The following is an 11,829-nucleotide window of genomic DNA, read 5'->3' as shown; positions in this document are numbered from 1 at the left end:
ATTTATTTTCTTTTATTGTAGTAGTAAAAGAAACAAAACTTTAAAAAGAAAAAATTGGTTGCTTATATTTTGTTAGGTTAGTTTTAATTTATTTCTTTTGGTTTTCCACATCTAGATTATTTTTTTTTACTATTGTTAGATTTTTCTCTTTATTTAATTTTTGTTTTGTTATTAGTTATTTTTTTAATTTTTAGGTTTTAAATCTTTAAAAAAAATCATAAAATACAAAAAAAAATTAATATTAATAATAAAAACAAAGCTTGTTTTGTCAACATAAGCAATTTTTGCTTAAATGTCAATTTGGTAAAGTTCCATCCATGCTTACTTAGTAACCTCTTGGAGTTCTAGTAAGTTTTAGTTGTAAGAGAACCGTTTCTGTGAATTATGACCCCTCCACAATTATCTATGAACATCGAGGAGTTCTAGATAAAGTGTGGGTCTTAAGTGAGACCGTTCTAAAAACCTCAAATCAACCTAGAAACAAGTAAAACAAACAAACAAAAAATCATAAAAACAAAATACAAAAAAAAATGAATGAAGAAGAGAAGAAACGTTTCGAGCTATATTTTTCAATGTATTATCCTTCAGCTGGAAACAATCATAATTCTAGTGCTACTGAGGGTACTAGTCATTTTAGGAGTACATGCAAACTTAGTGTAAGAGAGTACTGAGAACTTGAGGTCTTAGAAACTAAGTTTTATAGAGAAAGTTACGAGGTTCCCGAGGTAGATTATGATGAACGTTATTGTGACTTTGCAAGAGTCGACCATAGGAATCATAATTCTAGTTGGACCAACCTCGTAGATTTTAGTTGGAAGCCCGAGTACAACTACCATGCACCGCCTCACATGAATTTTGAGCACGACTTTTCTAACTTCCCTCATGAACCTCAATATAATGCTTGGACTAATAAGAATTCCTTAGAGGACACTTTACACACATTTATAGAGGAGCAAAGAGAGTTCAATAGACAATTTGTGGAAGATTTTAGGGAAACTAGTACTCAACTTTCATAATTGACCAACGCTATTAATGCACATACTCTAAGTCAATTACCATCTTAACCTGAGACCATAGCGCCATCATTTACTCCCATTCCTAAACCCGATGAGGATGATGTTATTACCATTTGGAGTGAAACTCTTTCCCATACAAAAATTCTTCCAACCACTCCAAAGAAAAATGAGAGCTATCATACTGATGTGATAGACTTAATCGTTGAGGAAATCATAAACATGTTTGCAATGAAACATTCACCCAATTTTCTCCATGATATTGAAACCAAACATTTTCTTTATCCTGAAAACGTTACTAACGCTTTGACTTTTGAGACGTGGGATAAAAGAAAATTCATTTTTGATACAGGATAGTACGCAAACATGCAGTTGGTAGACTTACCTAAGAGCTATGCTTTTGTATACCAAAGACTGATAAGGTTTTATCTATAACGTCCAATAAAATCTCTTAACATAATTTGCGAAAAAAACATAACCATTTTCGAAAATAAGGTAACCGAAAATCCATATAAAAAACTTTTCAAAATATGCAAGAGTTCGGAAGTGTGCGCATACTTAAAAGAAAATTACAATGTCATAATTGTAAAACATTCAACAAGCCCAAAATAATTTCTTAGTTACCATATGAGTTACAGTCCCAAAAACATAAATTCACAAAAGGTCGGTCCACATGTACATCCTCATAGATAAACTCCAGCGCTCACTGATCCACTTTGCCTACGAGCTTACCTACAACACGAAGCAACTAGGTAAGTGAACCGCTTAGTAAGAACAACTTAACAAACATAACCACATAATAGAGAAAGAACTTAACTAATTGGAACTAGGCAGATAATCAACCAAGAATAGGATTCTGATGAAACCGAACCCTAACATACAATTTAAGAACGTGCAATTGTCCTGGCAAACTTATGGTCACGACCCATAACCAAAATTTGTATCCTGAAAGTACACATGCACGCAAAAAATCCCAGAGTATACAGTCTTAACTGGTATCATACATACTTACTTACTTAGTCATATCTTAACATACATACTTACTTATTCATTCATATCTTAACATACATACTTTGGGTTCCGGGGGAACCTTCAACATAGCTTAATATATCTTAGAATAGCTTAACATCTCTTAGTACATTTTAACATATCTTACCATAGCGTCGATGGGTGTAAAATAGTTACACCTGTTACCCAGACTCCTAGAAGAATTTGACATACTTTCTTAATCATAGAGATTTGATTCCAGATTTAACTTTCTTATGTGTCACGGAGTTTAACCAGACTCTTATGTCACGGGTGTTAAGCCTGACTTCTTACATATTGCGGTGGCCAACCGACCTTAGTCATATAGTCATCAGTGGCGAACCAGTTTCTCACTTAGTTCCCCGGTGGCTAGCCAGAGTTCATAGTTGTCACGGTAGCTAGCCAGACTCAGAATCAACTTACTTATGTGTCCCAAAGTTTAACTAGACTCTTATGTCACGGGTGTTAAGCCGGGCTTCTTACATATTGCGGTGGCCAACCGACCTTAGTCACATAGTCATTGGTGGCGAACCGATTTCTCACTTAGTCCCTCGGTGGCTAGCCAGAGTTTATAGTCATCGTGGTAGCTAGCCGGAATGCTTACCTTAGTCATGAGTATGCGAACCCTCTAGGACCGCAGTCTTCAGTAAACCTTCTAAGACTAGTTTAAATTATTAGCTAATAACTTAGTTATCTAAACTAGTCATTAACGTGTTGTAGCCAAACATATCATAAGTTGTCTTACCCAGATTCCTTAGCGCTTGCTTGTGGAAACCTTCTATCCAGATGCAAGCCTTCACGCTTAGATAACACTGTAGTGAAACCACATAGTGACTCGATTAAACTATGGCATATTCTTATAGTTAATATTCCACAATAGCTACATTCAATAAAGTTCTCTTAGAGACTCTATACAGACATTCTCTTATACACTGACTAGATACCGCTTTAAATAAATTTATGGTTTCCTGAGAAAAATCGTTCTTACCGCAACATGCTTTCTGTGTTGTGCATTTTAATATTCTATCTCTACAAGACTCTCTCAATATTGGTAAGCATATTTTGGTTACTTATAAAAGAAGTTTTAATCGACTTGTGGAAACCTTCTATCCAGAAGCAAGTCTTCACGCTTAGATAACACTGTAGTGAAACCACCCAGTGACTCGGATTAAACTATGGCATATTCTTATAGTTAATATTCCACGATAGCTACATAAAATAAAGTTCTCTTAGAGACTCTATACAGACATTCTCTTATACACTTTACAGTGTATAAGACCATATACCACTTTAAATAAATTTATGGTTTCCTGAGAAAAATCGTTCTTACTGCAACATGTTTTTCGTGTTGTGCATTTTAATAATATATCTCTACAAAAATCTCTGAAAATTATTACACGTATTTTGGTTACTTATAAAAGAAGTTTACAACAACTTTTAATCTTAGAAAACCACCCACTTTCTACTCAAGTACAAAGTTTACCATTTTCTATTCTTTACCCAAAAATACTGCATTTCGACCTTTTACAAATTATTATCTATTAATGATAATACTTTTCAATTTACAGTTTTATAAAACCTAACTCTCATTTTTACCATCTTTAAATCCATAACCTTGGATCTCTATTACGTCATTTTTTAAAATAAAGGGTAATTGGACCCCGAGTTTAGAAAACGGTAAAATAAATTCTCAATAACCTTAAACTAATTTGGGATTTGTTAGATATCCCAAACTTTAGTTATTTTTTAAAAACACTTCATTTCCAACTCTGAACCTAACTTTTCACTATTCATTTTAACGTGATAAAAATCATGCTTTTAAGCTCATATTCAATGTTAGGTTCTCTAACCACAACCCTTTAAAATCCCGTTCACGTATTATGTGTCCTAATGACGGGAACTAGGCGAAATCTCACGTCAAAAATTCAATTTAGGTTAGGAGAACTAACCTCCCAAAACTCATTTTTTTGTTAAGTTTTGAAATTACTATTTTTCCCCGCTTTTAGGTAACTTAGAAAAATTACTACTTTTAAACCGTGACATATTTTAAATCTAAAAATTTACCAGGGCCTTAATACTTATCTTAAAAAATTTCTGACCAAGTTTCAAAAAATTTGGGAAGGCAAAACCCATTAAACCATTTAAAGAAATCTGGGCAGTGCCTGCTGCCCAGGAGTTTTTCTCAAATTTTTATGGTTCTTAGAAAAATTATTTCTCTTACATCGTAGCCTAGTTTTTTTTTGCCAGGATCTTTAATCATATCTAATTTAGTTTCTCTCAAATTTCATAATTTTTAGGATAGGGGAAGCCATTAAAAAATGTAAGACAATCTGGGTAGCGTTTGCTGCCGAGAAATTTCGTTTTCAGATTATTAGGGTAAACTTTGAAAAACCATTACACTTTAAAAAAAATTCATTTTCCTCTAAATTTTTTCTGTGATCCTTATAAATATTTAAACTAACATTTTACCAAATTTCATGGCTTTTGGCTCAGTAAAACGTGTTCAATATTCAAAACAATATGGGCAATGCATGCTGCCCAGAAATTTTCCAAATTCCATCAAGATGCCAAAAAGTTCATAACTTCGATTTGAAAACACATTTTTTTCGATTTTCAAAAGCCTAAACTCAAGTACTCATCTATAACTATGCAAACATATAAATTATTTCCACAAACAGAGGTATTAGGGTATGATCTGACTCGTTGGAAGTCAGACCATGAAAACTTGGCAGCATGCATTCTTACACTCAAACCGAGCCCCAAGGTTTCACATGCATATTTTTTTTTAAAAAAAAAGATATGTTAGGTTGGAATATTAAGATGATTGGAAAATTTCCAAAACTCTAAAATCTTTAAATTTGTTCTCACTAAAACATCAACAAGCTTCAAATCTTTGAGATCCTCCTATAACGACAACTTTTGAACCCTAGAACACAAGATCAAATCCATGCATGAATATTAGATCACATGCATGAAAAATAATCCCTTAGGGTTTTGGGTTTGTAAAGAAAGAGAGGAGAAAAGTGGAGTAGGGTTCGAAACTTACCCTTCTTAGTGTGCTCTTGAGCTCCTCCCTCCTTCAATGGGGAAATAGTGTCCTTGGATCATGGAGAGAAAATGACAGCAAATGGAGAGTAGATGGGGCTAGGTTCTGAGTTTTACAAGAGAGGAAATAGAATAAGTGTTTTTTTTTCTTGAGAGAAAAGGAAATTTTACAAAAAAATGATTAGTTATGTAAGAGTGAAATGATTAGGGTTAAGCCAATGAGTGGGTGAGGCTCTTACACTTCCTAGGGTAGGTGTCCTAGGCTCTTGAGAGCCCTAGGCACATCCTTGACCCCCCCCCCCCCCCCCTTCTCTCTCTCCTCCCTTGGAAAATACCGTAATGCCCTTGCTCATTTTACTCACTTCTAATGCACTCAAGGGCCCTTTGGTAATTTTACTCTCAAAATTTAACCAAATTTTTACCCTATAGTTTTTAAATATCTCAAAGCTAAAATAAAATAAATGTGACCAAAAATAAAAATTTTCACATAACACATAATTTTGGTAATTTTATCAAATTGACCAAAATGCCCTAGAGGCTCGAGTAAGAAATTCTCATTCTTAAGCCCAGTTGATTGAGATTCAAACGTCAATTAATTTTTCTTAAACTTATTGACTCAACTATAAAGTCCTAGCGCCAGAAAAAATTAATATTTTTATGCTATAGTATTTCCTATTTAAATAAATCTGAGATGTTTTTACCCGATTAAGGTTTTTAACCCGGTCCACGACCAAAGGTCTCGATTTCTAAGAAAACCGCACTAACCACAACATGGCTAGCATTCAAACATCACAACTTCTTGTAACATAAAATGCTCTCCTGACATAATACATAATACATGGAATTAAAATACCCAAACTAGGGTTTACCCGGTGCCCTAAACGCGAGGCGTTACAATACCTAAAATTTATACAAGTTTCATCCTCGAAACTTAGAAAAACTATGGGTATAACTCTCTCATCCAGTCTTTGGGTTCCCATGTTGCTTCTTCTACCCCATGGTTACACCACTGCACCTTTACCAAAGGTATTGTTTTGTTATGCAGCACCTTAACCTTATGATCTAGAATCCTCACCGGTTTCTCCTCGTAACACAGTTTCGAATCCACCTCCAACTATTCGTAACTAAGTACATGGCTCGGGTCTTCAACATATTTTCTCAGCATAGATACATGGAATACATCATGTACTCAAGCCAACGCAGGTGGGAGAGCTAGTCGGTAGGCTACCATGCTGATTTTCTCCACTATCTCAAAAGGTCCAATATACCTTGGACTTAATTTTCTTTTCTTTCCAAAAAGCAGAGCTCCCTTAAATAGAGCCACCTTCAAGGGCATCGTATCTCCAACTTCAAATGCCAAGGGTCTTCGGCGTTGGTCCACATATTTGCGATGTTGATTTATGGAGGTCTGCAGCCTCTCTCGAATCTTCTTGATATCCTCGGTAACTTTGTCCACTTCCTCTGTACCCAAGAATTTTCTTTCACCAGCTTTGTGCCAATGAATCGGGGATCGATAGTTTCACCCTCACATGGCTTCATACGATGCCATCTTAATAGAGTCGTGGTAGCTATTGTTGTAATAAAATTCCATCAGTGGAAGTTTTTCACTCCACGACCCCTGGAAGTCAAGTACACAGGCTCTCAGCATGTCTTCCAGGGTTTGGATCGTTCGCTCACTCTGGCTATCTGTTTGGGGATGGAAAGCAGTGCCAAAATTAAGTTGAGTCCCCACACCTTCTTGCATCATTTTCCAAAATGTCAAGGTGAAACGTCCGTCTCGGTCTGAAATGATGGAATTAGGTACTCCATGAAGTCGTACAATCTATGGTATGTATAAGTCTATTAAATTATACGTAGAATAAGTTATCTTAATTGGTAGGAAATGTGCCTACTTGGTCAATCTATCAACAATAACCCATATCGTATCATAACCCTTAGGAGTATTTGGCAGTCCAGTGAAAAAATTCATTATGATCATTTCCCACTTCCACTCTGAAATCTCTATCGGTTATAGCAGCCCGGCTGGTCGCTGGTGCTCCACCTTGGTTTGTTGGCAAGTGAGGTAATGAGCCTTGTATTTTGCTACTTCCTTTTTCATCTTCGGCCACCAAAAATATTTCCTTAAATCCTGGTAAATTTTTGTGGTGCCAGGGTGCATTGCGTAAGGGGCATTGTGTGCCTCATAGAAGATTTGGTTCTTAATCTCTGTATCTTTGGGAACAAAAATTCTACCTTTAAATCCTAAAACCCCATCTTCTGATATGTGGAATCCCGGTCGCATATCCTTCCTCACCTCGTGTTTGATATACTCATACAAAGGTTCCAAAAGTTGTCCTCCTTGTATGGCTTCCATAATGGTGGATTGCACTGAAAGATTTGCTAATTTGCCAACAACTACCTCGAGTTCCAACGTAGACATGTCACCTTGCAGTTCCAAGGGCATTTCTCGCACTGTCATCATGTACGCCATCGACTGCCGACTCAGAGCATCTTCCACCTTATTGGCCTTTCCAAGATGGTATAGAACATCACAATCATAATCGTTAAACAATTCTAACCACCGGCGCTGCCTCATGTTAAATTCCTTTTGGGTGAGAAATACTTGAGGTTCTTGTGGTTGGTGTAAATGTCGCAATGTATCCCATAGAGATATTGCCTCCAAATTTTTAATGCGAACACTACTGCAACCAACTCTAAGTCATACATCGAGTAGTTCTTTGTCGTAACTCTTTAGCTATCGGGACGCATAAGCTATCACCTTGCCATGCTGCATCAATACCGCCCCCAGTCCTTGTCCTGAGGCATCGTTGTAGATCACGTATCCCTTTGTCCCACTAGGGATAGTCAGCACTGGGCCAATGGTCAACCTCATCTTTAGTTCTTGGAAACTCCTCTCACACTATTCGGTCCATACACACTTAGCATTTTTACAGGTAAGAGCAGTCATTGGCATAGCTATTTTCAAGAACCCTTTTTCGAATCGCCTATAATACCCTTCTAATCTAAGAAAACTTATCACTTCCTGAGCATTCTTCAGAGGTTTCCACTGACTTACTGCCTCTATCTTGGTAGGATCCACGGATATCTCTTCTCCTGACACCACATGGCCCAAGAAACTCACCTTTTCTAGCCGAAATTCACACTTGGAGAATTTGGCATAAAGTTGTTTTTCCTTCAAACGATGAAGATCCATCTCCAAATGAACACCATGTTCCTCAAGGTTCATCGAGCATATCAAAATATCTTCAATAAACAAGATGATGAATTTATCCAGAAACTTGCTAAACACTTGGTTCATGAGGTCCATGAATGCGGCGGGTGCATTGGTGAGTCTGAAGGACATCACTACGAACTCATTGTGACCATACCGCATCTGAAACGCTGTCTTAGGTATGTCCGACTCCTTAACTCTGAGCTGATGGTAACCTGATCAGAGATCTATCTTGGAGAATACCAATGCTCCCTAGAGTTGATCAAATAAATCATCGATCCTGGGAAGCGAGTACCGGTTCTTAATCGTCACCTTTTTCAGCTCACGATAGTCTATACACATTCTCATGGAGCCGTCTTTCTTCTTTACAAACAACATCGGAGCTTTCCACGGAGAATGGCTTGGTCTTATGAACTTTTTATCCAATAGCTCTTGCAGTTGAGCCTACAGCTCCTTCAATTCCGCTGGTTCCATCCGGTACGGAGCTTTCAAAATGGGCATTGTCCCATAAATAATTTCTATTTCGAACACCACTTCTCACTTCGGCGATAGCCCAGGAAGGTCATTGATAAATACTTTAGGATATTTGCTTATGATGGGTACTTCGGCTAGTTGTACCATGCCCTCTTTATCCTTATCCACGAAGTGTGCCAGATTTCCCATGCAACTGTCCCCTAACATCTTCCTCGGCTTCATAGCGGAGATCATCGCGAATTTCTTTTCCCTGGCTGCACCTTGGAATGTAAACGACTCTTCTCCAGTCGGTTTAAAAACCAATCTTCTCTTCTTACAGTTCACTATGGCATCATACTTAGATAATCAGTCCATCCCTAATATTACATCATATTCGTGTAGGTCCAAAATCAATAGGTATACTGTCAATTATCGTCCCTCTACCCAAACTGGTATGACTCTTACCCATGACCGCACCAACATATCTTTGCCTGAAGGCAACGACACCCCACAAACACTAGGCATAGGTTCAGGAATTCTATTCAATTTTTCAACAAAAGAGGCAGCTACAAAAGAATGTGATGCACTAGTGTCCATTAATGCATATGCTAAGGTTTAGGCAATACAGATCTGACCTGACACCATCTCAGATGGTCCAACTTCTTTATTGCCTTGAGTAAGAGCGTAGACCCGTGGCGAGGCTCCTATATTCTCTTGCTGGTTGTTGTCGCCCTTCCAGTTCGGACTTGGGCAATTCTTAGCGAGGTGCCCTAGTTTTTTGCATGCATAACATGTACTCACCTTGCACTCACCCAGATGTTAATGGCCACACTTATCACAAACAGGCCAGTACTCGAAATCGCGCCTGGGTTGATTGTTGGAACCCCCAGTCTAACTGTTAGACAGTCCCCTTTTTCTCTTGTCATTCCCATTGCTTCTCGGCCTAGAGCCTCCTTGGGTTCCAAAATTCCCTTTTATTGTGGTTGGTCCTGGGGAAAAACCTTCCCTTGGAGCCATTTCGATTAGCTTGGGTCTGACCCGAATTTCCAAAGGTAAACTTTCTTTCTTCAGACTTCTGGGGTTCCTTCCTTTCCAACCCAGACCATGACTCTTGGCGAAGAGCTTGCTCCACTGCTTCTGCATATGTTTCCAGGATTGTCTTCCCGGTGTCCACGAGTTTTCTGATCTCTCCTTGAAGTCCTCTCATAAACCTCCATACTTTGGTTGAATTAGTACTAACCAGATCAGGTGTGAATCTGCAAAAGTGATCAAACTTCTTGATATATTCATGGACGCTCAAATTTCCTTGCTTTAGAGTCGTAAACTCTACCACCTTGTGGTCAATCACAGTATGGTTGTAATACTTAGATTTGAACAAGACTAGGAATTCTGGCCATTCCATTTCGGCCACATTATGACCCTTCTTTGCAGTATCCCACCAGATGCAAGCATCTTTCTCAACATATAAATTTCACAAACCACCTTTTCATGCTCAGTAATTTTGATGAAATCGAAGATCTTTTCTAGTATGTTGATCAACTCTTCTGCCACCACTGGGTCAGCAGTACCTTCCAAGGTGGGTGGGTTTTGGCGACCAAACCGTTCAGAGATGGGTTTCTTTTTGGATACCCTCGGTGCCTCAATTTGTGGTTCGACCCATGCCCCACAAGGCGATGGATTCTGGTTCATTACTTCAGCTACAACTACTTCTGGTCCGTTCTGGTTGTTAGCCAATGCTGCTGGGTGCCGTTGAAGTAATGTCTAAAACATCTCCGTTTGGCAGGCATCAAAGTCCACATGCCTCTTATGGCCCTGCTCGATGCGAGCATTCTAAGCTTCCATATCCCTACAGAGCTCCTCCATCTGAGCAGCAAGGTCAGATCCTTCATTCGCCTCTTGACCTCGACGTTGGCCCCTCACTCGGCCTCAACCTCTGCCTCGGCCTCTACCTAGACCTTGGCCTTGTGGAACTTGCGAATTCATAGCCAGTTGCTCTACTGGATCTTGTGCATTATCGACTTGACGACCTGACCTGGCTCTAGTATTAGGAGCCATGAAAATTTCCTACGTATATATAGACAATGACGAGTGATTACTAAAAGTAACAAGCTAGGATCAGCATACGCATGCTACCCTTTACACAAGTTATCAACAACCAATCATAGAACTCAACCATTAGACAAAAGGTTGCATTTTAAACATACCAAACCATAACATAACATTCAACGCAAAGTCTGAAAGGGTTTACAAAAGTGAATAGGAAGGGAATCTAACCCTAGTCGGGGCTCAAGATTTCTTAGCATAGGACCCTTAATCAAAAGTGATACAAAACAGTGAAATTTGAAAACCATAGTGTTTTTCACAAAAGATAATAAAACAGACGATCACTATCCTAATCGACACATATGTCCCCATCTAAATCCTCATTTGAACTCCCTAGTACTTCCCAAACCATGCCATTCCCAGCTGCCTCATGCTCCTGGCCCGCAGTCGGATCCTCCTCAGGATCTTCTTTGAGATCTTCTTATGGTTCAACTTCGACCTCCATGACCTCTCCAAGGTTCTGATATGTCGTAGCCTTATCCTCAGGCTGGGCTCCTGCAGGCACTGGACAATTCCGCACCACCAGTTGTGCCAATCGATCACCCTCTGCCATGTTAGGAACGAGTGCACTATCAGATGCTCACAGCACTCCTTGTACCATATTGATACATCATCAAAAGGGGTCAAACGCAAGCGCAATGGATGCCTGAAACTCTGGCCAAGAGGTAGTGGCCGGTCTCAGATGCCTTATTTGAAACCATCGACAAGCCTCCTCTCGCAGGTATAAGCTGGCCAACCTCACCATGAAGCTCGGAGGAATCTCCATATCCTCGAAGATGATTGCCAGTGAATAAGTCAAAGCCCAGACATCATATGAGTTGTCAACTTCCCCAGTGAATACATAGGGACAGGTGATATGGAATCCTTGATAGAATCGAAGTTTCTGCCCAGAGGTATATACTATAGGTGGGTCCTCTAGGACGGGGTTATCTACATCGGGTTGCTCAGCCATGTAACCTACAATTTATAGAATTCAAA

The 11,829-nt window shown here is 38.8% G+C and overlaps 1 protein-coding gene across 1 annotated transcript; it reads right to left on the bottom strand.

Moving 5' to 3' along the window:
* Nucleotides 1-6,273: 6,273 nt before the first annotated feature.
* LOC133828971 (uncharacterized) lies at nt 6,274-7,659 on the bottom strand. Its single transcript, XM_062258982.1, has 3 exons — nt 7,126-7,659; nt 6,762-6,906; nt 6,274-6,545 (listed from the first exon to the last, which is right to left on the bottom strand). Exons 1-3 carry the CDS (start codon nt 7,657-7,659, stop codon nt 6,274-6,276), a joined length of 951 nt encoding a protein of 316 aa, XP_062114966.1.
* Nucleotides 7,660-11,829: the final 4,170 nt, after the last annotated feature.

The sequence above is a fragment of the Humulus lupulus genome, chromosome 1 (genome assembly GCF_963169125.1).
Source record: "Humulus lupulus chromosome 1, drHumLupu1.1, whole genome shotgun sequence".
NCBI lineage: Eukaryota > Viridiplantae > Streptophyta > Magnoliopsida > Rosales > Cannabaceae > Humulus > Humulus lupulus.
This window is presented reverse-complemented; position numbering and strand designations above follow the sequence as displayed.